The sequence below is a fragment of the Cavia porcellus genome, unplaced genomic scaffold (genome assembly GCF_034190915.1).
Source record: "Cavia porcellus strain 051 isolate PalLab524CR breed Dunkin Hartley unplaced genomic scaffold, mCavPor4.1 scaffold_16, whole genome shotgun sequence".
NCBI classification, from domain to species: Eukaryota; Metazoa; Chordata; class Mammalia; order Rodentia; family Caviidae; genus Cavia; species Cavia porcellus.
In genome coordinates this window covers 31243268-31270993 of record NW_026947499.1, presented here as the reverse complement: position 1 = coordinate 31270993, position 27726 = coordinate 31243268, and the positions used below count along the sequence as shown (strand labels likewise).

Sequence of the window (27726 nt, the reverse complement as noted above, 5' to 3'; positions counted from 1 at the left end):
TCACTCCTTTGGCTAGAGTCTCCCAAACAATCCTTAGTGAAGTCTTTTGAAAAAACAAGCGGGTGCTGGGCATGATGGTGCACTCCTGTAATCCCAGCACTTGGGAGGCTGAGGTAGGAGGATCTTTGCACATTCGAGACCAGCCTGGACTACAAGTGAGCCCAAGGCCAGCCTGAACTGCATAGCAAGACCCTGTCTCAAATAGATAAAAAACAACAAGCAGATTTAGCCAGACTTGGTGGCACATGCCTATAACCTCAGCACTCAGGAGGCTGAGGCAGAGGCTAAGTTTGAGGCCAATTTGAACTACATAGTAAGACTCAAATACCTTCTTAAAAAACAAAACAAAAATCAACCAACCAAACAAACCAGGTTAAAAAATGGAGCAAACTGTTCAGGTATGGTGGTGCATGCCTATAATCCTAGCACTCTGGAAGATTGCTGCAAATTCTAGGTCAGCCTAGGCTACATAGGCAGTTCCAGGCTAGACTGAATTATACGGTGAAACCCTGTCTCAAAAAGATGACAAAAAAAAAAATGCAAGCAAGCAAATACAGCATCTACATTTTAGAGCTTTCAACTCAGGAATTCTTTCTGTTATGACATCTTGGAGAGAAGTTATTTTTATTTCTCAAAATCCAGGTGATGACAAAGTACCTTATCCCAGATTTGGCATTGTTTCTATCATCATCTTAAAAATCATCTGCTCCATCTACTTTCACTTAATATGTATGCTCATCACTACCCAGGGTGTTCATTATCTCAGAGAAATGATCAAAATAATATATGTCTTCATTGGATTTAGTGCTGCTCTTCCAATTATTGAAGTCCCTTTAAGGCAATTAAATTTTGTTCTTTTGTTAACCAAGGCCAGGGATGGCGAATCTCTTAGAGCTTTCCATGACCAAACAGCCAGCTGCGTCATGCATGCCATAGCTTTGTCACCACTGATCTAGGTCATGGTTGGCCAGATCCTGTTTGTCAACAACATAAAATTGATCTTCCATTCTTTTTTAATCATCCTTTCTTTTATGCTTAGAATCATTTTGGATCAATACAGTGAAGATTAATTTCATTTAAATATCTAAAATTATCACTTCTTCCAAGAAAACTGAAAGTAAATTTGGATTTTTCAGAGTTCATGTTGACATCTTTACCACCTTCAACACAAAATTCAATACAGACAGTGCCTTTGGGTTATCACTTGCAGTCACAGGTGGTGGCAGGCCTCTGAGGTGGCTGTTAGGACTCAATTCTTCAGTGGGGCTCAGCTGGACCTGAGAGTGCACTGAGAGAGTGACTCTGGTCCAAAAGTGGAAGGGTAGGAAAGGGCCACAAGGACCGAGAGAATCCATTCAGTGGGAAGAGGCACTGATGTTGGTCTGGGCAGACAGTCCATGGGTAGATTCCTAGGCGTGACAGATGCTGGCTCAAGGTGGAGTGAGCTGGCCTGCTTGGCTGTTGTGTATGTAGGGCTCCTCTGTCTAGGATTCTTCCCACTTGGGTGCTGTTGCCCAGAGAGGGCGCTGGGCCAGCTGTTGCAGACATCCTCTGCTGAGTGTTTTCGGATGTGGTTTCCTTTGACAACCCAGTCAAACCTCGATTGCCTGTCTTTGGGGGATTCCGTATAGTCAGGGCTTCATTTTGTTTTATGCAGTGTTATGATTTATTACTTTTATTTAAAATGTATTTTTCACAGACATGCTTTCCTTTTGGCTAATTTTTAAAAAGATTTTTATTTCTTTGATATTTCATATTCATTGGGAGTGTATGTTTTCCTTTAGCGTAATTAGAGTAACTGCTTTAAAACTGTTTCTATTTCTGCTGGGTATGGTGGCGCATACCTTAATGCTAGCATTCAGGGGGTTGAAGCAGGAGGAGCTTTGAAAGTTTATGTCAGCCTGGGTTATGTAGTGAGTTCAAGCCCAGTCTGAACTGCATAGTGAGACCCTGTCACAACAACAACAACAACAACAACAACAACAACAAATCTTTTTCTATTTCCAGCAACTTGATTCTAGGAGTCAGTCTTTATTGTCATTCTTTTCCTCCTTCTCAAGTTCTATTTCTTCATATTTCTAATTTATATTTATTTTGGAAAAACTGTGAATGATAAACATTGTTGAGACCATGGGTGCTGCAATGTTTCTCTGGACAGTGTTGACTTTTTTTTCCTCCTGGTTTTAGCAGGCTCTAAACCATATTTCTGTGTTGGGCAGCTGCTGAAACTTCTGTTTTTTTTCAACCTTAGCTGGCCTACTTGAAGTTGTCATGCACATTTGAAGTTCATGAGTCATTCAGAGACTATATTTGGGTAAACTATTTTTTTTCGATTTTTGGGCGTTTTTGAAGTGCACCATGCCCAGCAGATTTAGATAGACTTTAGATACAGAATTTGGGGCTCTTCTCTGGTTTTTTCTTTCCAGAATTTCCTTATTTCCTATCCTGTCCTGTGGTCTCCACTTCTGGGGTCAGGATGTTGGTGGTATGACTTGTTGGTCTCGAGTTAGTAAATTAAGGCTTCGGGAAGTTGAAAAGGACCCAGACGGAATGAAGGAAGTCCTCTTTAGTAAGGATACTAGAGAAAAGATGTCTTCAGTGAAGAAAAATATGTGCTTATAATAAATTAGATATAAGGGTAATGTTCATTAAAGTTTAAATATTACAGCCGGGCATAGTGGTGCATGCCTGTAATCCCAGCACTTGGGAGGCTGAGGCAAGAGGATTGCTGGACTATATAGTGAGTTTAAGGGCTTTGCAAGACCCTGTCTCAAAAAAAGTTTAAATATTAGAAAGAAATATATGTTCCTGATTACTGCTAAGATATTTCATGACTTGAACCTTTGACTTTATCTCATCATGAAAATTGACTTTCTTAAGACTTGGCAGCTATAGCTCTGAGGTAACCAAATCTATTTAAAGTTTTATGACTCACTGTACCCACACAAGCACATGTATATGCATGTACACACTCGTGTACGTGAACACTCATACATTCACATAAACACAGGCACACATATATATGCTGAGAAGTGAACTTATTTGTAACCCCAAAGAACATAGCTAATACATACATATTGTTCTGTCTTTTTTTTTTTTTTGAGACAGGGTTTCACCATGTAATTCAGAATGGCCTTGAACTCACTTTGTAGCCTAGGATGCCCTCCAGGTCACAGTGATCTATCTACCTTCCTCAGTCTCCTGAGTACTAAGATGTTTCTCTTAATTGTTAAGGACATAAAAATAAAATTGAAATATCTTTGCCTATCAGACTGGCAGAGATTAAAGACATGTTTATTCTTAAGGGTTATAGGCATTTTCATGTTGCTGGTGGGAGTAGAAGTTGATGTAATATTTTTGTAAGTACTTGGCAGTATCTACCAATATTGTGAAATGCCAGTGCTGACACCCCACAGTTCTAATAGCAATTTTTCATGTAGAAGTACTCAATCTAGTGAGTAAACATCCATCCCCAGAACTATCTGTCACCTTCATATGATGTATCGGATACTGGCAACAATCTAAATATCCACTGCAGGGACGTTTTGTTGATGCAGGGTCTTGCCAGATAGTTCAGGCTGGCCTCAAACTCACTATGTAGTCTAGGCTGGCCCTGAATGTGTGGGGTATCCTCTTGCCCCAGCTTCCCAAGTGTTGGGATTACAAACATGCACACCTGACCATTGCAGGGATTCTTAAACCATGGGAGATACTGTTTGTCAGAGGCACAGGAATGAGAAAAAAAGTGATGAAAATAGCATTTTAGAAGGTTGCAAACCTGGTGGCACAGTATGATTCTGTTAAAAATGAACTTTTTTTTTTTTGGCTTTTTGAGACAGGGTCTCATTGTGCAGTTCAGGCTGGTCGTGAACTCCCCCTGCCTCAGCCTCCCAAGGGCTGAGAATACAGGTGTGTGCCACCGTGCCCAGCTGAGCACTCCTATTTCAAACATTCCCTTCTATATGGATTTCTTTAACAGAGTTTTCACTGTGTTTATGTTTAACACCTGTCCTGCCCTGTGATGTGCACCTGACCAGGGTCTCCCTCTGAGGCTGGCTCAGTGAATCTCAGTGGGATTTTTGGGAGGAGCATAGTGGACACTCATCTGCCAGTAAGAAAACAAATCACAAATCATGTTTGGCAACTCAGTGTCACACAGATTCTCCCCACCTCACAATTCCCTAGCTGGAGATATACCATGCCAGGTGCTTCTCAGCTCTGGTGGAAGACAGCAGCCCTGAGTACACTTGTGGTTGCAGATGTGGGCGGCTCATGTTGGCCTGCCCTGAGGGTTCACGTCATTGCCTGCTGCAGTTATCTTCTGGATCGGGTGAGGGGCTTTGCTGCACTCCGTGGGACAGTCACTAACAAGCCACCTGCAGGCTTGCGATGGCACTGGGCAGATCCATCTGGGAAGGTGAGTCTGAGGCTCCCAAACCTTTCAGGTCAGTGAAAACTTCAGGAGGCAGAGAAGGATGAGTGGCTCCCAAACCTGGCCCAGTTTAAGTGTGTGCAGGGTACTGTCTTAGTTTTACCTCTGGGTAAACTTCAGCTTTTCTCAGACTTTGCAGTTCAGAATGTTAGAATTATATATTAATTTCCAGTGTGGCTATACTGGAACTGGACAGAAAGAAGGCCAGAGTTGGTCAGGCAGCATTTCTAATTCTGGAAGAATCTGTTTCCTCAGTGACTTTGTGAGGATGAGGGAAGATGGGCATTCTTCGGCCAGACTGGCTCAGCTGTGAACCATGAGATGGAGCAGAGGCCCTGGAGTTGGCTAGTCCCCTCCCAGCCACCAGAGGAGAGAGGGTGTCAGAGAAGAAGGGGAGCTGGAAAAGCAGTGGGAATGGGTGGAATTCCAGGAGATCATTGAAGCCAAACAGGGAAATGAGGGAAAAGAATTTTCTTGGAGGAAGTGACACCCTCTGCATTCCCCAGGGCTCTGGGCTAGTTTGTTCTCACAGGGGCTTGATGGGAGCCAGCTGGGACTGTCCCCTTTGCCCTACTTGTTCTTCCTGTGATGCCTGTTGTCCTGGGATCAGTCTCTTGTCAGAGCTTGGCCTTATGAGATCAAGACTGGGAATCTTGCCTGTGTGACCTCAAGTTATGTCCCAGAACCCTAAACCTAGTGTCAAGGGTGGCCTCTGAGAGGGGCAGGGGGATTTAAGGAGTTGGGGCGGGTCCAGGAAATGAAAGTTCTCACCGTTGAGCCAGATTGAACTCATGTAGCAGTGAACTTTGCCTGTACTAAGCTGGTGAGGGGGAGTACTGGTTAGAGGAGGTGCCTCTTTACCAAGGTGGCAGGAGTAGAGGGGTGTTCTTTGCCCCAGATCCCTTTAGAGAGTAGTGTCACCTCTATGCTAGCCCTGGCTGTGGCCACTCCCCTCTATCCTTTGTTTGTACAACTGAGGTACTGTACAAAGCAGGCTTTGCCTGACTCTTGCTGTCCCATTTGACTCTGGGGACTGCGGAGAGCTTTAGGGAGGGGACTGGATGGGAGAGACACAAGGCAGAGGAGACAGAGTGGATGAGGAAGCCAGGAAGGGTGTGGGAGAGACTGTAAAGAGACTTTCCTCTGGCTCTGGCCCAGCCTGTGGCCAAAGACAGGGATCCAGCCATAGTTCTTCCCACAACTTCATAGTGGTCCAGGAAATGAGCAGGCAGGCCATCTGAGCTAGATCAGGACCCGGAGGCTATGGAAGGCTGAGCGCTGAGGGCTGTGTCCCATTTGTTTCTGGTAGAAATGGGGATGTTGGTTAGTAGTATCAGCCAGGGTTAACAGAACTGGGGTATCAGGGAGCAGCCCTGCCAACAATGGCAGACACTGGCTTCCTTTCCTGCTCTCACACTAGCCTGTGGCGTGGTGTCTGATCTGTGGTCAGACCTCCCGGGGCTCACTCCCGACCTCTCACAGGACAGGGAGTGTGCAGGTATGCTGTGTGCATCTGCTCTGACTGCCTGGCCCTTGGTCAGGGAGTGATGAGCCTGGGCTTAGTAATGTCCTGCCCTGTGCCCGAGAAGCCCTAAGGGAAGAGAGGCCTGTGGTGCCCTGGGGATGGATGTGGCTGCCTGAGGCTTCACATCCTTTGTGAAGCAATTGTGATGTTTTCTGTGGGGTGTGCAAGGTGGGAGTCACACTCTGCTCTCTAGAAGCTCACAGGCTATGTGAGAGCTGCTAGGACACCTGCTAAGAAAAGAGATTATAGGTGCAACAAGTCCTTGATCTCTGTGGGTCTCGTTTTCTTCACTAGTAGGAAAATGGTCACCCTAACTTACCCATCTTACCAGATGTAGATGAAAGATGCAAAGGAAAAGGCAGGCCCTTTACCTCAGGGTGACCATATTGCTGATGGTTGTACTCCCCAGGGTGGCTCCTGCCCCACTGTCCCCCGAACTTGTCTAGTAAAGGAGACTGCTAAGCTGGAAGTCACCATACTCCCTACTCTCAATCATCTGTCCTGTGTTAGGCCAGGCCAATTCTGCACCTCTGTGGATCAACTGGGTACCTCTCCAGCTGGGACAGGATTGTCCATTGGGTCTGGGTCAGTGTGGAGCTGAGGTTTGTCAAGGTCCCAGTCGCACTGCTTTTCCACACCTTTAATGGGCTGATGTCCCACCCATACCTTACCAGTAACTTCTGGTAGACAGTGCTATAGTGAACTATTCTTTCATGCTGCTGCTGCTAGTGTGGGACCACACACTTGCAGGGAAGGATGTGCATGCACAGATAGGCTTCTGGGGGCTGATGGAGTGGGTGTAGTGCCTGTGGGAGGGTGTGTAGCTCCTAGGGAGTAGCATGCTGTGGTCTGTGTGCATGTCTGCTTCCTTTTCTCATCTTTATCACTAATCAGTCTTGTATAACCAGGCTGGTCCTGCTTCCTGCTTAGGGGCTATCAGTGAGTCATCTGTAGCTACAAATGGGGTGACAGGGCGTCAACAACTTCCCCACGCTCAGGCACTTCCTGATACCCCATGGCCTGTAGCAAGCCTCTGACTCCCCCATGTATCCCAGAGTCCAAGGCCTCACCATTCTCAGCACACCTGGGAGAGGCAATTTAGGCAGTGTCGTCCATTGCACGGATACCTGCTGCCATCCTTATCTGTGTTCTGGGGCAGAACCTGGCATGGGTCTTTAAGGCAGAGAAAGGGAGTGTGGATACAGAGAGGTTGGCTATGTGACCTCAGGCAAGGTGCCACCCATTCTTGGGACTCTGATTCCTGGTTATGAATAGGGGCTACTCTTTGCATGACTGTTCTCAGAACTAAAGTAGCACAGGATGCATCATCAAGGAGCTCAGCGAATCTTTATTGGTTGTTGATAGTAACTAGTTCCCCCCACCCCACTATGCTGTGCTGAACCTGAACCTGGGGACAGGACAAGGGAATGGGCTGGTAGAGGTTTTAGTCTCAGACAGGGGCCTTCTGGGAAGATGTGAGGCATAGTCTCAGAGACTAGGACCCAGCAGATTGAGCTTGAGTTAGGAGTTTTGGTCAGGTCAAGTGACCCTTCTGAGCTTTAGCATATGGTCAGTGGAGCTTGGACAGAGGTGCTCAGCCTCTTTCATGGGATATAGCAAGAGCATATGTGGTCGCCCCACTCAGAGCCTTTGTTGGGGAGGATCTCATGGGGGACACCTTCCCAGAGGGGTGCCTAGCATAGGCCTCTCAGTTCAGTCCCTTGCAGGTTGGACCTTGGAGAATGAGGCCTTGATTCGAGATGTGGGCACCTGGCTCCTGCTCTGGACCTGTATCTGCTGGGGAGTCTCTGTCCCAGAGGAGGGAGGAGGTGAGGAATGGGCACTGGTATCTGTATGAGATGGCTGGGTAGAGAGCTAGGAACTGGGTTGGGGGACACCTGAGACCTCTCCTCTAGGGATCCTACCCACCCTTGTTTCCCACCTTTATCCTCTAGGGAAGTGATGGTGAACCTTTTAGATCTTTTAGTGATATAAAGAGCCTGATGTAGTACACATGCCATAGTGTGCCAACATCGGAACCCACCACCTTTTGGGCCTCCCAGCCCTGCACTTGCAAATTCTCCTGGGATCATTCTCTGGGGACTGCCTTGTTAGGATTATGCTGCAGGTCGTCTCTGGCCCCTGACTTAGCTCGGCCCTGAAGCATTCACTGTGATCCTCAATGGTCATCATCCCCAGGGACAAGGGCTGAAACTTTCACTTGCCTCACCAACTACATCCTCAGGATTGATTGCCACTGGTCTGCCCCAGAGTTGGGCCAGGGCTGTGGCCCCTGGCTCCTCTTCACCAGGTGAGGTGTGAGGTGGAGGGTCAGGCTTACCTGGGGAGAGGGACATGGGTTGGAGGCGTGCCCCCCCCCATAGGAGGCAGTGGCACTCCTTGGTGCTGATACGTGGCCTTTCCAGCAACCAGGCACCTGGCAGCAAGCACAAGTGCATCTTCCAGGGTAACACATGTACCGTGGTGCTGCCACCTGAGGAAGTGCTGCTGCCTTCTGACAACTTCAGCATCACTTTCCACTACTGTGTCTCTGGGAAGGAACAGGTCAGCCTCGTGGACCCACAGTACTTGCCCCGGAGACATGGTGAGCAGGGGCCTTGCCAGGAGCAGCCTTGATGCTTGGAGTAGGGACTTCATGCTTGGAGGCTGGGGACTTGATGCTTGGAGATTGGGGGACTTTGGCCTCTGACCCATGTGGTCCCAAGACCACCAAGGAAGACCCAGGAGTGGGAGCAGACTGGATTCCTGAGAAGGGAGGGCCCAGGTGGCTCAGCAGTCTGGGTCTTAGCAGAGAATGAAGATATATGACTTGTTGGGTTGGAGCTATGGCTTAGTTTCAGTCACTGGAAATGCTCTTCAGTAATAGTAGAAAGAACTCTAGCAAGACACTGGGAAGAGCTTCCAGCCATAGACTGTGAAGGAAAGGGAAACCAAGATTCAGAAACCACCTTGCTGAATGGGATAGAAGTCATTGCTGTCTGTTCTCCCAGTCTTCCAGTGAGGCCCCAATCTGAGGCAGTCTTGACCAGGGCCCTTCAGGAATCTTTTAGAGCGTTGGTTCTGGGTCAGAGGATGGGGCTGCAGCCTCACATCGCCTCACTGTGTTTCAGTTAAGCTGGACCCTCCCTCTGACTTACAGAGCAATACTAGCTCTGGCTCCTGCGTCCTGACCTGGAGTATCAGTCCTCCCCTGGAGCCAATGGCCACACTTCTCAGCTATGAACTGGCCTTCAAGAGGCAGGAAGAGACCTGGGAGGTAACACTTTAGTTGGCTTTCGTGGGACTCTCTTTTCCCCTGGGAGCAGCTAGAGTGAATGGTGAAGAGGGGAGGGGTTCACAGCCAAGTGTGTATGTGTGTGTGTGTGCTTTCATTATTTGCACAAGTTTATATGCATTTATGAGTATACATGAGTGTGTGTGGGCCTTGTGTTTATGTGTGTGTGCACTAGGCATGTCCACCTGTGACGTCAATGAATGGTGACTGTGTCCCTGTGCACATACATCAGTGTGCATGGCTGTGCATGCAAGTGTGAAAATGTGGCTGTAGATGTGTGTGGGTAGGTTCATCTGTATGAATACAGGTGTATCTGTGTGTGTGTACATCAGTAGGCCTGTTTGTGTATGCATTTACATCTCAAGGGCTGATGGACCCAGCTACACTCAACATCTGCTAATGGCCTTCCACCCTACAGCGAGCCCAGTATAAGGATCACATAATTGGGGTGACTTGGATTGTCCTTGAAGCCATTGAATTAGACCCTGGATCCACCTATGAAGCCAGGCTGCGTGTCCAGATAGCCACTCAAGAGGGGCACATGGCAGAGGAGGAGCGTCTTGAGGGTCAGTGGAGCAACTGGAGCCAGTCTGTGTGCTTCTCCTCTCCTCGAGGTGGGTGTTGTGTGGTAGCTGTTCTTTCACAGCCTGGGTTAGGCCTTTTCTCTTCTGTCCTTCCGTCCCCTCCTGCCTTTAGCCCTCCTAGACTCCCCTCACCTGGAGTCTGAGATGGGTAAGGGGGCAATGTGCATTGGCTGCCCAGGAAGCTGTGTTTAGTGGCTACCATTAGGAGTGAGCGTGGCCTAGGATTTCTCTCCAGGCTGGTGCTTCTATCTGGAGATGGACAGGGTTGTCCCTGATAGGCTGGGTTGACTTGTGCACAGCGGTACTAGGAAGGTTTACAGACCTGACCACTGACCATATGGCAGATGGGAAGAGTGAGACCCAGAGTGAGATTCACCTCGGAGACTTCAGCAAGCATGACACAAATCTTCAAAAGCCATCCTAAACCCTTTCTACTTTAGGGCATTAATGAGTGGGTTAGGGGATACAACTGGACAGTAATGCTGCTCATAGTCCTGTCCACAGGCCTCTTAATTTCATCAGGCATATGGCCAGAGACCATCCTTGTTGCTGTAACCATCTTTCTTCTGCTGACTGGCCTGACCTACCTCCTGTTCAAGCTGTCACCCAGGTAGGTGACCAATGGAGTTTGTGTACACATGAATGTATTAGTGTACCTATATGTTAGTGTATTGAGGTGTGTGTTAGTATGTGCACTGGTAACTATATGTGTATGAGTACATATGTAGTGAGGTGTGTATCCATTGGTGTGGGTGCATCTGTTAGTGTACATGTGAACTATATCTGTGAAGTGTCTGCATTTATTAGTGTATGTGATTGTGTACATGGTATATATATGTGAAGTGCATGAGTGAATGTATATGTGAAGTGTTAGTGTAAGTGTGTACCTATTAGTTTGCCTGTACTAGTGTGTGCAGCTTAGTGTATATGAGCATGTGCATGTGTGTATATGTGAATGGTACATGTGATTATACATGAATGTTAGTGTGTGCATCTGTTAGTACGTGTGTGCGTGTGAGGTATGTGTGTTAATGTGCATTTGTTACTGCATGCAAACATGTACATGTAAGTACATGTTTACATGTACTTACATGTACAGTAAGCCTGTATAAGTAAGATACATATATGAGTGCACTAGTGTGCACCTCTTAGTGCGTACATGTTAGTGGAGGTTTGTGCCTCACATGTATGAGTGTGCACATGTGTTAATGTGTATGTATATCAGTGTGTGAATGTTTCCTTCTATGTGTTAGAATGTTCCTGTTAGTGTATGTATTAGTGTGTGCATCTGTTAGTGTGTGTGAATGTGTGTCATTGATGCATGTGTGTGTATCTATGTGCTGTCTGGGGCATAATAGGTCAGCCCTCCTAGCTCCTTTCCTTCCTTCTCTACTGTCCGGTTCTGGATAGATGAGTGTCTTCAAGTCTCCACACTGGGCTAGTAAGAGGGGGCTCTCAAGTTGCCAGGAGAAAGAAGAGAAGGATGTCCTGTGACAAAGACTGCAGACTAGGACAGCTTGGTTCCTATCAGCTGTGGAAGAATAGAGTCACTGAGAACCAGGATCCAAAGTCTTTGTCTCCTGCCTTTGGGGCTTGCAATTTTGCTCATTTGTTCACACTTTGTATGAAAGTGTTATTTTTCCATTTAGAGTGCATAAGAACCTGTTTGCAGTCTAGGGGTTGCCTCAGAGAGCAGAAGGGACAAGGCTCACCTTAGATAAGCTCCTATGCCTCATGCATGGCCTGTCAGGTATCAAGGAGGGGATGGGACCATGTCTGAGAGGAGGTGCTGTAAGAGACTGTTCAGCTATGGCCAGGTCTTGGGGAAGATGAGAGGGGAATGGACAGAGAGGGCAGAGGGGGTGGGCAAGGGTATGGTGCAGGGTCCTGTAGAGCAGGAGGGTGCTGGCTCTTCTTGGAGCTATGGAGAGCATGGGAAGGGTATTCAATGTATGCTGAGGGAGGTTCATTTTGAGAGTGAACCACTGGGATAGAAGGGACCTGGTAGTGTCCATGGAGTGGCAGTTTGACTTGAGCAAACAAGAAAAGAAAAAATGGGACAAAGTGAAGGAAATTTCCCGGGTCTTAAGAATCTGAGGATAATCCATGAGGTGGAAACTTGAGAGGGAGACTTATGAGGTCAATTTGGCTCTGTTGGTTTGGAGATCTCCCCCACTCTGCACATGGAGGCCAGTGGGTCCTGGCAGGAGATCTGGTGTTCAGGGAGACTTTGAATGGGGTGGGAAACCACAGGCTGCCTGCTGGTGCCACAGATAAGGTTTTTGGAGCCACTTGCTCACTCTGAGGTTTATGAATCTGGCTTTAGGCCAGGTGTGGTGGTGCATGCCTGTAATCCCAGTAGTCAAGGTCAAGAGGCTGAGGCAGGAGGATTGTTGTGAGTTTGAGGGCACTCTTTGGCTACATAGTGAGTTTAAGGCCAGCCTGAACTACAGAGCAAGATCCTGTCTTAGAAAACAACAAACCAATAAAAAACCAACCAACCAACCAGAACCTGGCTGCTCACTTCTAGGTGTGAACGTTGCAGTTTGTCCTGTGAAGGACACATGTTTTGGTATCCATCAGGTCTATGGGCATTATCCAGAGAGGCCGTGGCCTGCCAAAATGTATCCTGCCCAGAGGGTAGGATTGTCTGGGTGTTTTTTTTTTTTTTAAGATTTTTTAAAAATTAAGATTGGTTTTGTTGTTGTTGTTTTTAAATTGAGATTGCTGTGTTCCCCAGGCTTGTGTCAAACTCCTAGACTTAAGCAAGGCCCAGAGGTGCACACCTGTAATCTCAGCACCCAGGCTAAGGCAGGATTTCAAGTTTGAGCTCAGCCCAGGGAAACTTAGCAACTTAGGGAGACCCTGTCTCAAAATAAAAAAATGAAAAAAGGGCTGGGGATATAGCTCAGTGTGAAGGTCCTGGATTCAATCCCTAGTAACACACACACATGCATAAGCACACACAGACAACAAATAAACAAACTCTTGGGCTCAAGAAGTTCTCCTATCTCAACCTTCTGAATAGCTAGGTCTACAGAAGTGGACTGTGTGCCCAGCCTTCTGGGGGCAAGTTTGGATGCTGCAATGGGGAAAGAAGTATATATAGCATCCTGGATGTGGTGGGCTGGCATCGATGGTAATCTCAGGCCTTCTGGAGTGTGGTCTTGGGAAGAGACATTGTCCAGATCTCTACAGACTGTCCCTTCCTGGCCTCAGGGTGAAGAGATCCTTCTACCAGCACGTACCCTCACCAGCGGCGTTCTTCCAGCCCCTCTACACTGTGCATGGTGGGAACTTCCAGGTGTGTGGGGGCACCACAGGCTGTGTGGGGCAGGTGTAAAGGTCTGGCAAGCACAGGGTGGGGCTTGAAGGGGGGTCAGGATGAGCATGGGGGCTTTGTCAGTGCTCAAAACTTTCTTTGTTCAGATAGGGGTTTAAACGTACATACTGTGTCTCAAGGGGTCAAAAACTTAGTCATATTTCCTTTTGCTGATTTGTTTTTGTTCTGTTCTTGGTGCAAAAACTAAACTTTCTCATAGCTCACCACTCTCCTCTGCTCTGCACGGAAGGAAATGGTCAGTTCAAAGGGCAGATTGAACCACTCTCTGTACCCACCTCTGACTCGTCCTTCTTCCCACGTTTCCTCCAAAGATGTGTTTGGGGAAGGGTCTCTGCTGCTTGCTCTGCTACTGGGCCCCTGGCAGGATCTTAGACCCCTGGAGGCCACTGTGGACCACCTGTGGGGACCAGGGCTCTTAAGTAAATGCTACATTTTACCCTTTGTGGGCCTATTTGGTTCCTGTAGGCCACAGGCAGGTACAAGCCACCTAGCGGGTTGCATTGATCATCTGTGTGGTTTCCTGAGGTTCACAGTTTATGTGTGTGTGGGTGCCCATGGGTGGGCACTGGTTTCCCTTCTCAGTACTAAGCTCCTCCCCTCAGGTGTCCCTGCATTTCTCTCTGCCCTGTGGGCAGGCACATGTTCATCTTGTGTTACTTATTATGCAAAAACAAACAAAAAGCCTTTTCAAAACTGTTGCCCCAAAATACAATTTCAAGTTTGAAACTTTCAAAACTGTTGTCCCCAAATACAATTTCAAGTTTGAAACTGGGCACTTAGCTCTTAACGAAATCTGCCACTTCCCTCAAGGCAGTGGGAAGACTGTGAAGAGCCTGGATGACTGGAGACATAGCCGAGTGGGGCAAGGATAGTGACTGGCCCTGGGCTGGGTCACCCTGCAGAGTTCCAGCATCCTGGGAGCAGGGGTGGTCCAGCACTTGGATAGTGATCCTGGGAACAGATGTAGGGCATGTATGTGCATTGCATTTGGTGAAGGCTCCTGGTTCTGCCCAGGGAACAGATTGCTTTTGGAGGTCAGGGCCTCCTGTGGCCTCACAGAAGGGTTCTGACTACTTCTGTGTTTTGTGTGTGATGAGTTCAGGATGTTGATCCTCAGTCTCTATAGCTGTTGAAAGGCCCTGGGTAGTAGGATATAGAGGTTTGCTGGGTCCTAAGTACCTGCCACTGTCTATACCCTGGTTAAGGCTGCTCTGAGTATGAGATTCTGGGAAGGAACCCTGAGAGACTGGGACTTAGGGTTCCTCTGAAGGAACACAGGAAATTTGGAAAGTTCTGGGTACAGGCGCCCCTTGGGCGCTGGGTGTGAATGTTTGGAGAGTTTCCTGAAGAAAGAGGTTGCTATTCTGAATTAGCCCTTCCCTCCTCCCTGTGCTCTGTTCCAGACCTGGACAGGGGCCCATGAGGCTGGTCCACAGCCAGCTCAGGATTGTGACGCCACTGCACAAGGAGTCTCAGAGCCCAGCGTGTGGGAGGTCATCACTCTGCTCACATATAGCCCAGCACAGCCCTGGCAATCCTCAGGTCTGGAGGAGGAAGCAAACCCTGGTTGTGGCCTCCTAAGGGGCTTGAGCTCAAAGGATGTGCTGCCAGCAGGGTGTGTGGAGTTTGGGGGACAGTCATCCCCCTATCTACCACAGGAGGACTGGGTCCACATGTCGTCCATCAGACCAGCTCGCCCAGACTCAGAGGGTGGTAGTGGCGACTACTGTGTCCTGAATTGCTATGGGGGTTGCCATCCCTCAGCCCTCCCAGGACATATGCAGAGTCCTATGCCCATCACAGCCTTGGGTTGTAGCCTTTCCTATTTCCAGCAGGGTTTGTGTGTCCAGCAGGGAGGCACCTGTGAGGGACCTGGTCACAGCCAGGGTCATGAGCTGCTTGAGGACCTCTAGGGTGTTTTGCTGCCTCCTGTTCTGGGCACACTGTGGACTCGGTCCTGGAAGTCTAGAACCCTGACTTAGCCAGCTGTATCATGTCCATTTTTGGAAAATGGACTAAAATCCCTGGGCCCTTAGCCTGGGACTGGACTTGCCGAGAAGGGGAGCTGGAGTGGTGAGAGGCTCCCTGTCTGGATGGAGGCGTGAGGCTCCTCCCCCTCCACTTGCCCCAGCATCCTGACAGCTATCCCTCCCTTCCCCTCTCCCCTCCTGGCTTCATCCCAGGCCTCTTCCTCCCAGCCTGTTCTGCCCAGGGGATACAGGTGAGACACCAAGCAGGTGAGCATCCTTTTGCTGTGCTTCTTGTGGCACCTTCCACATGGAGGTGAAAAGGGTCATCTTGTCTGTTCAAAATTGGATGTCTGGGGTAGGAATTGCAGGTAAGAGGGCCAGAAAAACTCCACCCCTGGGATTTTTGGGCTCTAAGAACATCAGGGAGAAAGCTCAGTGACCTCAATTGAGTGACCCTGGACTCAGTGATGGGCTATAGAGGCCAGCTTCTTGGGCCTCCTTGTCTTCAACTTCCTGCTGGCCCCGGGATGCTGAGCACTGAGGCCAGAGCTCTCAGACAGGGTGGGTAGCAGAGGGCCTCGCTCCCATCCTCTTGTGGGGTGGACTTGGGGAGACAGCTATGATCTGGAGAGTGGTGGACAGAGCAGAATGTACCTGGATTGTTTTCCTAGGGCTGCTCTAACAAAATACCACAAACAGGGTGGCTAAGAAGCAGAGAAATCCACAGTTATTCTGGTGGGCTGAATAGTTACTTCAGTTACTTCTCTGTTTTGTGAGGGTATTTCTTTTTTTTTTTTTCCTAACAGCTTTTAGTATTTTCTTCTTCTTCTTTTTTTTTTTTTGAATTTCTGGTTCTTTGACAGTGATTTGTGAAAGGATTTTTTCTGGATGTGGCCCTTTATCCCTCTTATACTTGACTATTAAATTCTTTCCCTAGATTTGGAAAATTTTCTGCTATCATTTCAGTGAATAAATTTTTTATATCTTTTGAGTTACCTCCTCATTTTTCATTTATTCTTATAATTTGGGGATTCTTTGTTTGAGTCATCTAGCAGTTGCTGAATCCAGTTTACATGTTATCTTGTCATTTTTAGGATATCATTGAGTTTACGATTACCATATCCAGCTTGTCTTCCTGTATTTCTGACATTATTTTCACATTGGTCACATTTGCTGCCCATGCTTTCCACTGAATTTTCATAAACTATGTCCTCTTGACTTCATTTCAGCCTAATTCTTTATCAAAATAGCCTCAGTTTATTGTTTGCTTCTTCTTTAAACTTATTGAACTTTCGTTTTCACTTTTTTTTTGACAGGGTCTTGCTTTGTAGTACAGGCTGGCCTAGGATCTTGAACTTACTGTGGAGCCCAGGCTGACTTTGAACATGTGGTGATCTTTCTACTTCGGTTTCCACATGCTAGAATTACAGGCATGCACTACCATGCCCAGCTTGAATGTCTTATTAATATCTTTAATTAAATTCATTGTGTCCTTTAGTTATGTCTTTGCATTTATCCACTCTTAACCTATCAACGTAATATTTGAAGGACATTATTATCCAACATTTTTCTCCAGGCTGATCCCCAGCATAACTCTGAGAGGAGAAAATGAAACACAGTAGTGTTGATGACACAAAAACAAACCAGGTAATGGCATGCAGTAAAAAGCAAGTAAAATCAATAACTATGACACCATAAACAAGAGAAAAGAAATCATCAATAACAGAGTGAAAAACTAGTTATTGATATACTATAAGAACCATTAGGGCTGGGGATTTAGCTCAGTGGCATAAGCACCTCTCTGGCAAGTTTGTGGTCATGCCCCTATCCCCCGCCCCCCCACCCCAAATAGCTGGGCATGGTGGCTCATGCCTGTATTCCCAGCACTCGGGAGGCTGAGGTAGGAGGATTGTTGTGAGTTCGAGACCAGCCTGGGCTACAGAGTGAGCTCAAGGCCAACCTGAACTGCATAGAGAGACCCTGTCTCTAAACAGAAACAACAACAACAACAAAAAACAACAGCTAGGTGTGCTGGCACATGCCTGTAATCCCAGCTCTTGGGATGCTGAGGTAGGAGAATCACTGAGTTTGAGGCCATCCTGGGCTACATAGTGAGTTCAAGCCCAGCCTAAGCTGTATACCAAGGCTGGGTCTCAGATAAGTAAGTAAGTTAATAAATAATTAAATGAAAGTCTGAAAAAAAAAAAGAAAAAAGAGACAGAAAGAAAGAAAGAAAGGAAGAAAGAAAGAAAGAAAGAAAGAAAGAAAGAGTTTGATTGACTCCAACAGTAAAACCTGTAGCAGCATAAATAAGCATCTGTGACCATCCAGGAAAGTAAACCATGGAGGGCAGAAAGGAAGGAAACAAAAATGTGTTTCAAAATACCTAACCAGAAGAAAGTTTCCTATTTTCCCTCATGTCCTATGCCCTGCTCTCAAGGCAGCCTGGGACCCAGGAGGGACACGAGAAAGCAGACAGAATTCCAGAGGTAACCCAACTCTTCTGGCTTGAAGAAGATAAAGGGAACTCCTAATACTGTGAGAAACTTTGTAATGTTCTCATTTCCCATTACTTATGACTGTTATTCTGCAGACTATATCATCTCATCTAGAATCCAGGACACTCTGGGGTCACAGTAGTGACAGTGGAGCTCATAGGAACACTCCTTTCTCATTTGAGCAGCCGATTTCCCAAGAGTGGCACTTACACCCATTTCATTACTTCCTAAATTCTTGGTACTTGCTATGGACACAGCCTCTTACGTAGAAAGTGTGCAGAACTGCAGGAACTAAGGCCTATGTTTTGTTTACAGAAAACCAGAAGAGAAGGTCTGAGTGTGACATGTGAAGACTGTGGAGACGAATGAGTTTAGAAAATCATTCTGCAACTCAGGCTCAAGCTGAGCTGCTCATGCACAGGTCTGAAAAGACTGGACAAATAATTAAGGTCTAGATTGCTAGCCAGATACCAGGTATAGTTCTGTATAGTTCACATATGAAAGAGCTCCAAATGTCACATCAAAGGTTTTCTAAACTGATGGCAATCTGAAAACCACAACCCACAGAAATCTAGTTAACTTCAACTGAAGTTAACATTTACACATGTAGTCTGCTAAAATAAAAATTATCAATGTACAATTTTAAATAGTTCCATAGCATCATACCTAAAATCAGATGTACTCTGGATAAAATACAAGATCACTGCTGGGCATGGTGGTACATGCCTATAATCCTAGCCCTAGGGACTCTGAAGCAGGAGGAGTGTTGCAACCTTGAGGCCAGTCTGGGCTATAAAGTGAGTTAGTTCAAGGCCAGCCTGAACTGCCTAGCAAAACCCTGTCTCAAAAAAACAACAACAACAAAACCCAACCAACTTAACAAACAAAAAACCGTTTAGCATAGGAAGTATCTGGGAAATTTTAATGGACATAAGAAGGATATTGTTATGGGTAAGATCTAAAATGTCACACAAGTTGGGGATGGTGGTGAATGCCTATAATCCCAGCACTTGAGAGGCTGAGTCAGGAGGATTGCTGTAATTTTGAGGCCATCCTGGGCTTCATAAGTGAGTTCAAGGCATTCCTGTATGATAGTGAAACCCTGTCTCAAAAAACAAAAACCAAAAAACCCAAAGCCTCATATGTTCCAGGATGGATGGAGCTTTCAGAAGATGATTGGATCAAGTGGGCACTACACTTATCTACGGATTAATCCACCGATGTGTTCATAGCTGAATGTGCTATTAGGAGGTGAGCCTGGTTGGTAGAGACATTTCTCCCTCCCCAGCTCCTTTCTCGCTGCATCCTAGAAGACATAGGATAAACAGCTTTCCTACATCCAGGTTCTTTCACTTCTGCTTTGAGTCAGCCAATCAAACATGAGCCAAAGTAAACCTCTCTTCCTTTAAGATACTGGTGTTGGGTATTTTGTCCCAACAAGGAATGTGAGTAAGACAAATTTTGGTGCCAGAGAATTGGGTTGTTGCTGTGACTGTACTTGATTATGTGGTTCAGAAGCCTTTGAAACTGATTCATGAGAGCAGTTGGAAAATTTTGAAGACACTAGCTTGCGAAGTCCTGGAATGCTGTAAACTGAGCTTGATGGATGATTCTGCTCAGAGCATAGACAATCAGAATGCTGATACAAATGCAGACACTAAAAGCCATTCTCAGGAGGTTTCAGAACAATAAATACTATTGGCAGTTGGTCTATAGACCATGTATGTTGTGCATCTATGGAAAACTTGTCTACATTTACTCATGTCTGGGGCTTCAATGGGAGACTGAGATTAAGGTTGGTGAACTAATTAATATGAAGAAGATTTTAAGGGAGCCCAACATTCAGGCTGTGACATGAGTACTGCTAGAAGCTTTTAGCTAGATTTGCAGTGACAATTGAGCAAAAAACCTAAATGAAAATTTTTCATTTTTTAAAACTATAGCAGGAAGTTTTATTTATCTAATTAATTAATTTTTTGAGACAGTTTAACTGTGTAGTTCAGGCTAACCTTGAAGCAGTGAAGCAACCTCCTCTATGCTGGAATTATTGGCATGTTCCACCACACCTGGCTAAAATTTTCAGTTTTACCAGAAAAGAAGCATCTGCAGAATAGGAGATTTAGCTCAACAGGCACAAGCACCTGCCTGGGAAGCCAAGATTGTGAGTTCAAGGTTGTGAGGCAAAAGAAAACATGCTTGTTAAAAAGATTAGCACTCAAAAGAAACCAGGTATTATGCATCAGGACAATAGCAAAGATGGTTTGAGGGAACTTTGGAAATTAGCAAGACCCCATACTTCACTGCAAAAGAATAAAGTCTTTTAGCTTCACTGCCAAAGTCTTTTGAAAGACTTGGCTTTGAGAAGGGAGCTCCAAAGAGCCCTAATTGAGAAGGGCTGTCTAGGGAACTGGTTCCTCAGAATATGTTTCACAATGCTCAGCCATGCAAGTGCTCAGAGAATGCCACAGATATGAACTGAAAGGGCTGGCTACTTCTCACACTGGCAGCAGATCATGTTGTCACCTGGGTACTGATGGTTTTCTGGTCACGGAGAAGGCAGAAGTTGTGGGGTAACTAGATTTCAGAAGGAAGCCTGGGAGGCCAGGCAGTGTGTCCTGGGACAGAAGTGCGTGAGGAAGCTGTGAAAGTGAAGCTAAAGTAGAGTGGAAAGCCTGGGGTACTGGAGGTGTCAGGAACGTGGAATATGTGATGGAGAAAGCCACAGGCAGAGAACAGAGCTACCCTAGACAGAAGCCATGAAGATTGCAACTGGTAATGCTATAGAGGTAGAGATGGCCCTGTCCTTTGGAACTCACCACCACTGAACCCAGGCCCACCACCTGGTATTTGCTGCTAAGGCGTTTGTTGTAGTCAGGGGTATTTGTTTTAGTCAGGGAGCTTTCTTGGCCTTTATTGTTTGTTTCAAGTGTGATAGTTTGTTTCCTCTCGCACCATAATCAGAAGAGTCTGGAGTAAGTTACCTGAAGTCATCTGCTTTTTCTGAAAGGAGATATAGTGTTATCTTACTTTAAACTACCTTTGAATGGGCTTAAAACAATGTAAGGGAACTTTGTTTTCATATTCTCCTAGAGAGAGAGATACTTTGGGAGACAGCAGGGATTCAAACATACTTGAAGGGGTATGCTTGAGACAATGCATTTGTTTTGATTGTACCTTAATGAATTTGGGTTTGCACTAAATTTGAACCTTTTTACAAGAAAAATAAACAAATTATTTAGGACACTACACTGTAACCCAGATAACACCCTCCAGAATAGCACTGGGAGTGGTAGAGAGGAACTGGACTGAGACTGAAGAAGACCAAGGCAACAGGTTCTTTTCTGAAGTTGGAATGTGATTGTGGTAATACTTTTCTAGAAACCTAAAAAATCATTTGGAAAGAAAAAAGTAAATTTGTCATTAAAACTTACTGAATATTTTGTCTAAGAGAAATATGTACAAAATCATTTATTTCTGGGGCTGGGGATTTAGCTCAGTGGCATAAGTGCCTGCCTTGTAAGCAGGCAGTTGCGAGTTTGATCCCTGGTACCGATCAAAAAAAAAAAAAAAAAAAAAAAAGGAAAAAAAATCATTTATTTCTAATACTATCAAACTTAAAAGAATGTATTTCAATAATGATATTCATGTTAAAATCAAGACTGAGTTTCATTGTTTTCCATATGATTTTCTTAATCTCCTCTCTGTCTGTCTCTCTGTCACTTTTGAGACAAGGTCTCGTTATGTGTTAGGCTGGCCCTGAGCTCACTTTGTAGCCAAAACTCATCCTGCCTCAGCCTCCTGAGTGCTGGGGTTATAGGCATGCACCACCATGCCCCACTTTTCTTAGCCTTTTAAACCGATAGTTAGAGAAAACTGTTGGTTTTCAAAGATAAATGGGAATACTGTTTTGACTGGGATATTATCTAACTTCAGTAGCCTATTAGTCTGGTAAGTTAGGTGAAGAAAGCTGGGTATTCAGTATTTCTAAGAGAAAGTGTGTGTTATGGTGTCGGGCGCAGGCGCTCAACATACCATACCCCACCTGGGACTAAGGACCACCCAGCTTCCGCAATGCTCTACGTCCCTCTTTAAGTTAGCCAACCCGTGCGCACCTCGTGCTCACTCCATACTCTGTGGCAACTCCTGATTGGCCACAGCTGGATATGTTAGCCAGAGCCTGCCCTGCTTCCTCGTGGCAGCCTGTGATTGGTCACGGCCAAATATATAAACCAGAGCCCGCGTAAATAAACCAGCAGTTAACTGTCGTCCACAAGAGCGTCTCCTGTCTCCTGTTTCATTGGGGAGCTGCACCGGTCATTATGGAAGTCATTTTTAATTTTTTTTTTTCTTTTCAGGAACTAGGGATTGATTGAACCCAGAGCTTTTGCTTTGAGTTGCACAGGCTGGGTTTGAATTTGTGATCTTCTTACCTCACCTCCCAGGGTCAAATTAACACTCTTAGTTGCATTTTCCACTCATGGCCTCAGGCCCAGCTCATGCTTTGTTTTTTTTGTTTTGTTTTTAGATGGAATCTTACTGTAGTTCTGGTTTGCCTTGAACTTGCTGTGTAGTCTAGGCTGGCCTGGAACTCATGGCGATCTTCCTGTGTCAGCCTACTTTTTTCTTTTGAAATGATTGCTTTGTTCATACTACTTAGCAAATTCTGAGTAGATTTACAGGAATTACACTACTCGAGAAATAAACCATAAGCAGGTTTTCAGGAACAACAAACAAGTCTTCATTTGCCACTGGCAAAGTCACATACCCCCAACAGCTGGCATAGGAGCCATGAGAATCAGAAGTTTCTGCCTCATTTTCCCTGAGAGATTTTATCCTTCTTAATGTTTTTTTTTTCTTTTGGTACTGGGGATCAAATTCATAACCTCATGCTTACCAGGCAAGCACTTGAACCGCTGAGCCAAATCCCTGGCCCATTCTTCTTAATCTTAAGGGGAGCTGAAGAGCAAAGATCCATCTTCTAAAACCGCTTCAAAGCTGATCTGTGGCAGGTGACCTTGCCTACCAGAGAAATGAAAATCACTAACTGCTCCAGTGATATGCGGTATCCTGGTTCCTCTTCCGGAGACACTGGTGGAAGCCTTACATCATAATCAGCTCAATGTAAAATTCATCTAGTCTGAGAGATACAAACTTTACCAACAGGTTAACATGCTCTCATTGATTTGAACCACTGGTAGTACATGTGCGACTGTCCCATCGGGCAACTTGTACCACCTGGTGGAACTATCCCAAGCTGCCCAATGGGACAGTCATCTATGTAGCACTGGTGGAATGGGATTGTTCCATGCCACCACTGCGACAGTCATGCACCAGTGATGCATACCACCAGTGATGCAAGCCAACAGGAATGTAACACATTCAAATCAGAGCTGCCCAACAGTGAGACATATGAATTACAGCCCATCGTGAATATGTTAGAGATACAGGGTAGTGTAATTACTGCTAAAGGATACTAGTGGAGCTTCTTTTTCACCTGTGCCATCGCAACTTGAACTTATCAACAGCAAGTATCCACTCCTTCAAGGACTTCTGGTTTAGAAACTGCCTCCAAAACTATATCTGGCCTTCTTGATAAGCACATACTATTGGTAACACTGCCCATATTTTGAGATCTCTTAGCACCACTCTCTCCATACAGGCCATATTCTGTGGAGGAGCAGTTAACCTTAGGTTCCTGTGGGGAAGGATGGGAGGGAGACTGACAGTATAAATCCTTGGTAGAGCACTGGTGTCTTTCCTAAAAGGAAAGGGAAAAGAGGAAAGAGACCACTCCTAAAGCAGGAAGGGAACTGTGTGAATCCTCAGACTGCTATGCTATAAAGTCTTTATAGCATAGCAGCTGTGCATGAATTGAATGTACATTTTCTTGTTAGAATATTTGATCTGAGTTCCTGCCAGATATTTTTGGTTTTCTTCTTTGATTTAGTTGGTGTTTATTTTGTCCCCTTTTTTCTTGTTTCTATATCTCATTTTTTCAACTCAAGCTTCTTTAGCAACACTTTTTCTATTATATCTTTCTTCTTTCTCTCTCTCTTTCTCTTTCTTTCTTTCTTTCTTTCTTTCTTTCTTTCTTTCTTTCTTTCTTTCTTTCTTTCTTTCAGACAGGGTCTCACTATGTAGAGGAGGCTGGCCCTGAGCTCACTCATGTAACCTAGGCTGGCCTGGAACTCATGGCAATCCTCAGCCTCCTAAGTGCTGGGATTACAAGCATGTGCCACCGTGCCTGGTTTAGCATACTTTTCCTTAGTTTTTACTTGTTTCTCCCATTTTAAAAATTCTTCTTAGATTTTTAGTTCACCATATTCTTTCCTCTCTCAGCCACTCTTGTCTTCTCTTGTATTAACCTTCTGTCCTCTCTATTCTATTCCTTTTGTTCCTCCTTATCTTATCCCTCCCCCTGTATTCCCTTGCCTCTTACTCATTTTATAGTACAAAAATATATGTACAGATTCTGACAACTTTATACCTTTCCTCAATCTCAGTGTAACCTTCCTTATCTTATATGCCATCTTTGCCCCACAAGTTTATTCTTAAAATCCTCATCATTAACTCTTGAATCCAACTAAAAAACTTCCCACAGATGACCCATGTCTAATTTTTACCTATTATTATTTCTCATATCTACCTCTTTCCTACTGATTTACACTTCTCTTTCACCCATCCTCCATCTCTTCCCTTTATCCTCCTTCCACATCATGGAATAACTCCTAATAACAATTTTTTTGGTCTTTTTTGTTTTTATCGGTACCAGGGATCGAACTCACGACTGCCTGCTTGCAAGGCAGGCACTTATGCCACTGAGCTAAATCCCCAGTTCCTTCTTAATAACAATTTAATATAAGCTGGAAGAATATTGATAAATGGTGAAAGTGTAACTGTGAAGTTTGTCACAAATGAGTGATATATGACTGTTGTGGTTTAAATGTCCCCCAGAGCCTCATGCAGTCATGGGAGGTGGGCCTTTCTAGGGTGACTGAGTCTAGCATTTGTGATTGGTTTGTTGTCTAGTGCTGGGATTAGTGGCATGAGTGCTGCACTCACTCAGGGGCAGGTAACCAGCATAAACTATAAGGGAGGGAAGGAGGTGTGCTTTATGCTTTTTATTCTGTTTCCTCTTATCCCTTGTGGCTGCCATGAATGGCTGCCCTTTAGCCATGCCACCCTCCCTTGGAGCAGGCTGAGTATGAGCTGAAAACTCCAAAAACTGTAAGCTAAATAAACCTTTCCTTTCCTAATTTTGGGCATCGAGTATTTTGTCTCAGCAGTGAGAGAAAAGTAACCAATACAAAATTTGGTACCAAGAGTGGGGTTGTTGCTGTGATTGTACCTGACCATGTGGTTCAAGAGCCTTTGGAAACAGCTTGTGGGAAGAGTTTGGAAAAGTTCAGAGATGTCACCTGAGAGAGTGGCACTGGAATGCCTTAGGCTGTTCTGTATGACAGATTCTCATCAGAGCTTAGAAAACTAGAAAACAAGTAAAAACCAGCTTGAGAAGTTTCTGATGGGAAGGACTACACTGGTTTTTGGACTCCAGACAATGGATGTTATAGTTTGGCAGAAAGTTCTTCCGCATTTTTCTCATGTCTAGACTCTTTCTCTGAGACAGAGATTAAGGGCAGTGGACTAATTAATCTGGCATAAGAAATTTAAAGGTAGTCGAATGCTGAGGTAGTAGGATGGTAGTGGGGACTTTTAGCCAGAGTTATGCTATAAATCAAGAGCTAAGAGCCCATCAGAATTATTTAAAATATTTGGAGTTTGGCCAGAAAGAAAACTCTAGTAAAGCTGTGGACTGTAAAGATAAAGCTGAGGTCTCAATTGCTGAAAAGCAACAGAATAAAAAAGATGGCCTAGGAGCATCTTAGGAAGTGGCCCACTCTAGAAAGGCCCACCTCCCATGACTGCTTGAGGCTTTGGGGAGACATTTCTACCCTTTGAAGCCTCAAAACTGCAAAAGTGAAAGATTTTGCCTGGAGGAGAAGGTCACAGAGCACCATGTTCCTGTATGGCAGTGGAGGCCATGTGAGGTTCCAAAATGGTGGTGGCTGCAACAGGTTCCAGAATGGCAGCAACATAGAGAATTTGTTCCTCACAATCAAGTTCAGAGTGCTCAGTGATCCAGGCACTTGACCCCTAACATCAAGAGAGAGGAAAGCTTGTTTACTGCTCCAGCTTGCAGCAGACTTTGGCAGCATCCACGTGGCACCAGTTTTAGACACATGGAGAATGTATGAGTTATGAGGTTTAAAAGGCTTCTACCCCAATTTTAGAAGGCCCAGGAGGCCAGGCAGTATGTCTCTGAGAGGGCAGTGTGTGAAGTTGTGAGTATCAAGCCAAAGGTGCAGTGAATAACCCAGAAGTTTGGAAAAGCCAGGAATATGGATTGCCTAAGGAAAGCTGCAAGAAGATAGCAAAACAGGTTTAAGAGAGAAGCTGTGGAAGGTAAAAGCCACCTAAGTGCCATGGGGGTAGAGTCACTCAAGCCTTTTCAAGCTCACAACCAGATTGCTTCAGATGCTGAGGTGGAACTCCAGGACTTAACGTTTGCCTTGCTGGATTTTGGACTTGTTTTTATTCCAGTCCTTTGTATCATGTTTGTACCTTTTAAAATGGTAATGTCTATTTTTTACCATTGTATGTTGAAAGTGTTTAACTTTGTTTTATTTTGTACAGGAGGTTATAGCTATGACTTTGCCTTGATCTTGGAGGAAACTTGGAACTTGAACTTTTCAGCAGTGTTGAAAATGTTAGAACTTTGGCAACTCTTGGAGATGGACTAAATGTCCTTTGCATAAAGGATGTGCATGAGTCTTTGAGGGGTGGAATGTTGTGGTTTATTTAAATGTTCCCCCAAAGCCTCATGCAGTCATGGGAGGTAGGCCTTTCTAGGGTGACTGAGTCTGGCATTTGTGATTGGTTCATTGTCTATTGCTGGGATAGGTGGCACGAGTGTTGCACCCACTCAGGGGCAGATAACCAACATAAACTGTAAGGGAGGGAAGGAGGCGTGCTTTCCCCCTTTTACCCTGTTTGCTCTTGTCACTTGTGGCTGTCATGAATGACAGTAGTAGTTAAGGGAATAATCCAACAAGACGAGGTAACATTTGTGAATATATATATATATACTGAATAAGAGAGCCCTATCTTCATAAAATAAATACTCCTGGACATAAAAGATCAAATAAACACTAACAGTCATAGTGGTGACTTTAATATCCCACTTATGCAAAGAGATAGATCCACTAAACAAAAAGTCAATAAACATCAGCACTAAATCACACCCTTGACAAACAAACTTATTAGATATCTATCGAGGGTTCTTCTACCCTACTACAACAGAGTACACATTCTTCTCAGCAGCACATAAAACTTTCTCCAAAATAGACCAGAACTTGTCCACAAATCCTGCTTAAATAGATATAAAAGAATCAAAATTACCCCGTGTTTCCTATTAGATCATTGTACAATGAAACTAGTAGTCAATCACAAAAGAAGCCCCGGAAAATTAAGAAACACTTAGAAATTTAATAACATATACCTACATATCCAATAGGGCACAGAAGTAATCAAAGAAGAAATTAAATAATTTCTGGAAATAAACAACTATGCTGGTACAACACACCAAAATCTATGGGACACAATGAAAACAGCCCTAAAGGGAAAGATTATTGCAATCAATGCTTCCATTAGAAAAAAGGAAGCTCAAATAAAAAACGTAATGAGGAACCCCAAGATACTTGAAAAACAACAAAAAATCTAAGTCCAGGAAATTAGTCATCTTCCTCTGCAGAGAGGCTGGGTGTCCTTTGCTGATAGTGATCTTCCACAAAAAGCCACTGGAATCAAATATTTCCTCAGAACTATGTGGGTGAGATATCAAACAAAGGTGAGGCATTAGCATTGTGTCACTACCCCGCTATCATCCTCATCTTTCCCCATTCCCTGCAACCTGCTTATGTCAGGACTCCTGTCCAACCATCCATCTCTGGATGTCCCAGCAAGGTAGGGTTGCAGAAACCTGTTACTGAACCAAAAGGAAGGCACCTCTCACCAAGGAG

At 45.2% G+C, this 27726-nt stretch overlaps 1 protein-coding gene across 1 annotated transcript; it reads left to right on the top strand.

Annotated features, from left to right (window-relative positions):
- The first annotated feature begins 4041 nt into the window (after window positions 1-4041).
- Window positions 4042-16646, top strand: Il9r (interleukin 9 receptor). The gene is made up of 9 exons (XM_063226174.1): window positions 4042-4417; window positions 7685-7786; window positions 8157-8268; window positions 8384-8562; window positions 9089-9234; window positions 9671-9866; window positions 10329-10446; window positions 13056-13140; window positions 14583-16646. The coding sequence occupies exons 1-9, from the start codon at window positions 4390-4392 to the stop codon at window positions 15090-15092; spliced, it is 1476 nt and encodes a 491-aa protein (XP_063082244.1). The 5' UTR covers window positions 4042-4389; the 3' UTR covers window positions 15093-16646.
- Window positions 16647-27726: the final 11080 nt, after the last annotated feature.

Coding starts and splice junctions, on each gene's coding strand:
- Il9r (XM_063226174.1), top strand. CDS start 4,390: ATGGCACTGGGCAGATCCATCTGGGAAG. Junction 9,235..9,670: donor GGCAGGAAGAGACCTGGGAG/GTAACACTTTAG, acceptor TCCACCCTACAG/CGAGCCCAGTATAAGGATCA. Junction 10,447..13,055: donor CTGTTCAAGCTGTCACCCAG/GTAGGTGACCAA, acceptor TCCTGGCCTCAG/GGTGAAGAGATCCTTCTACC.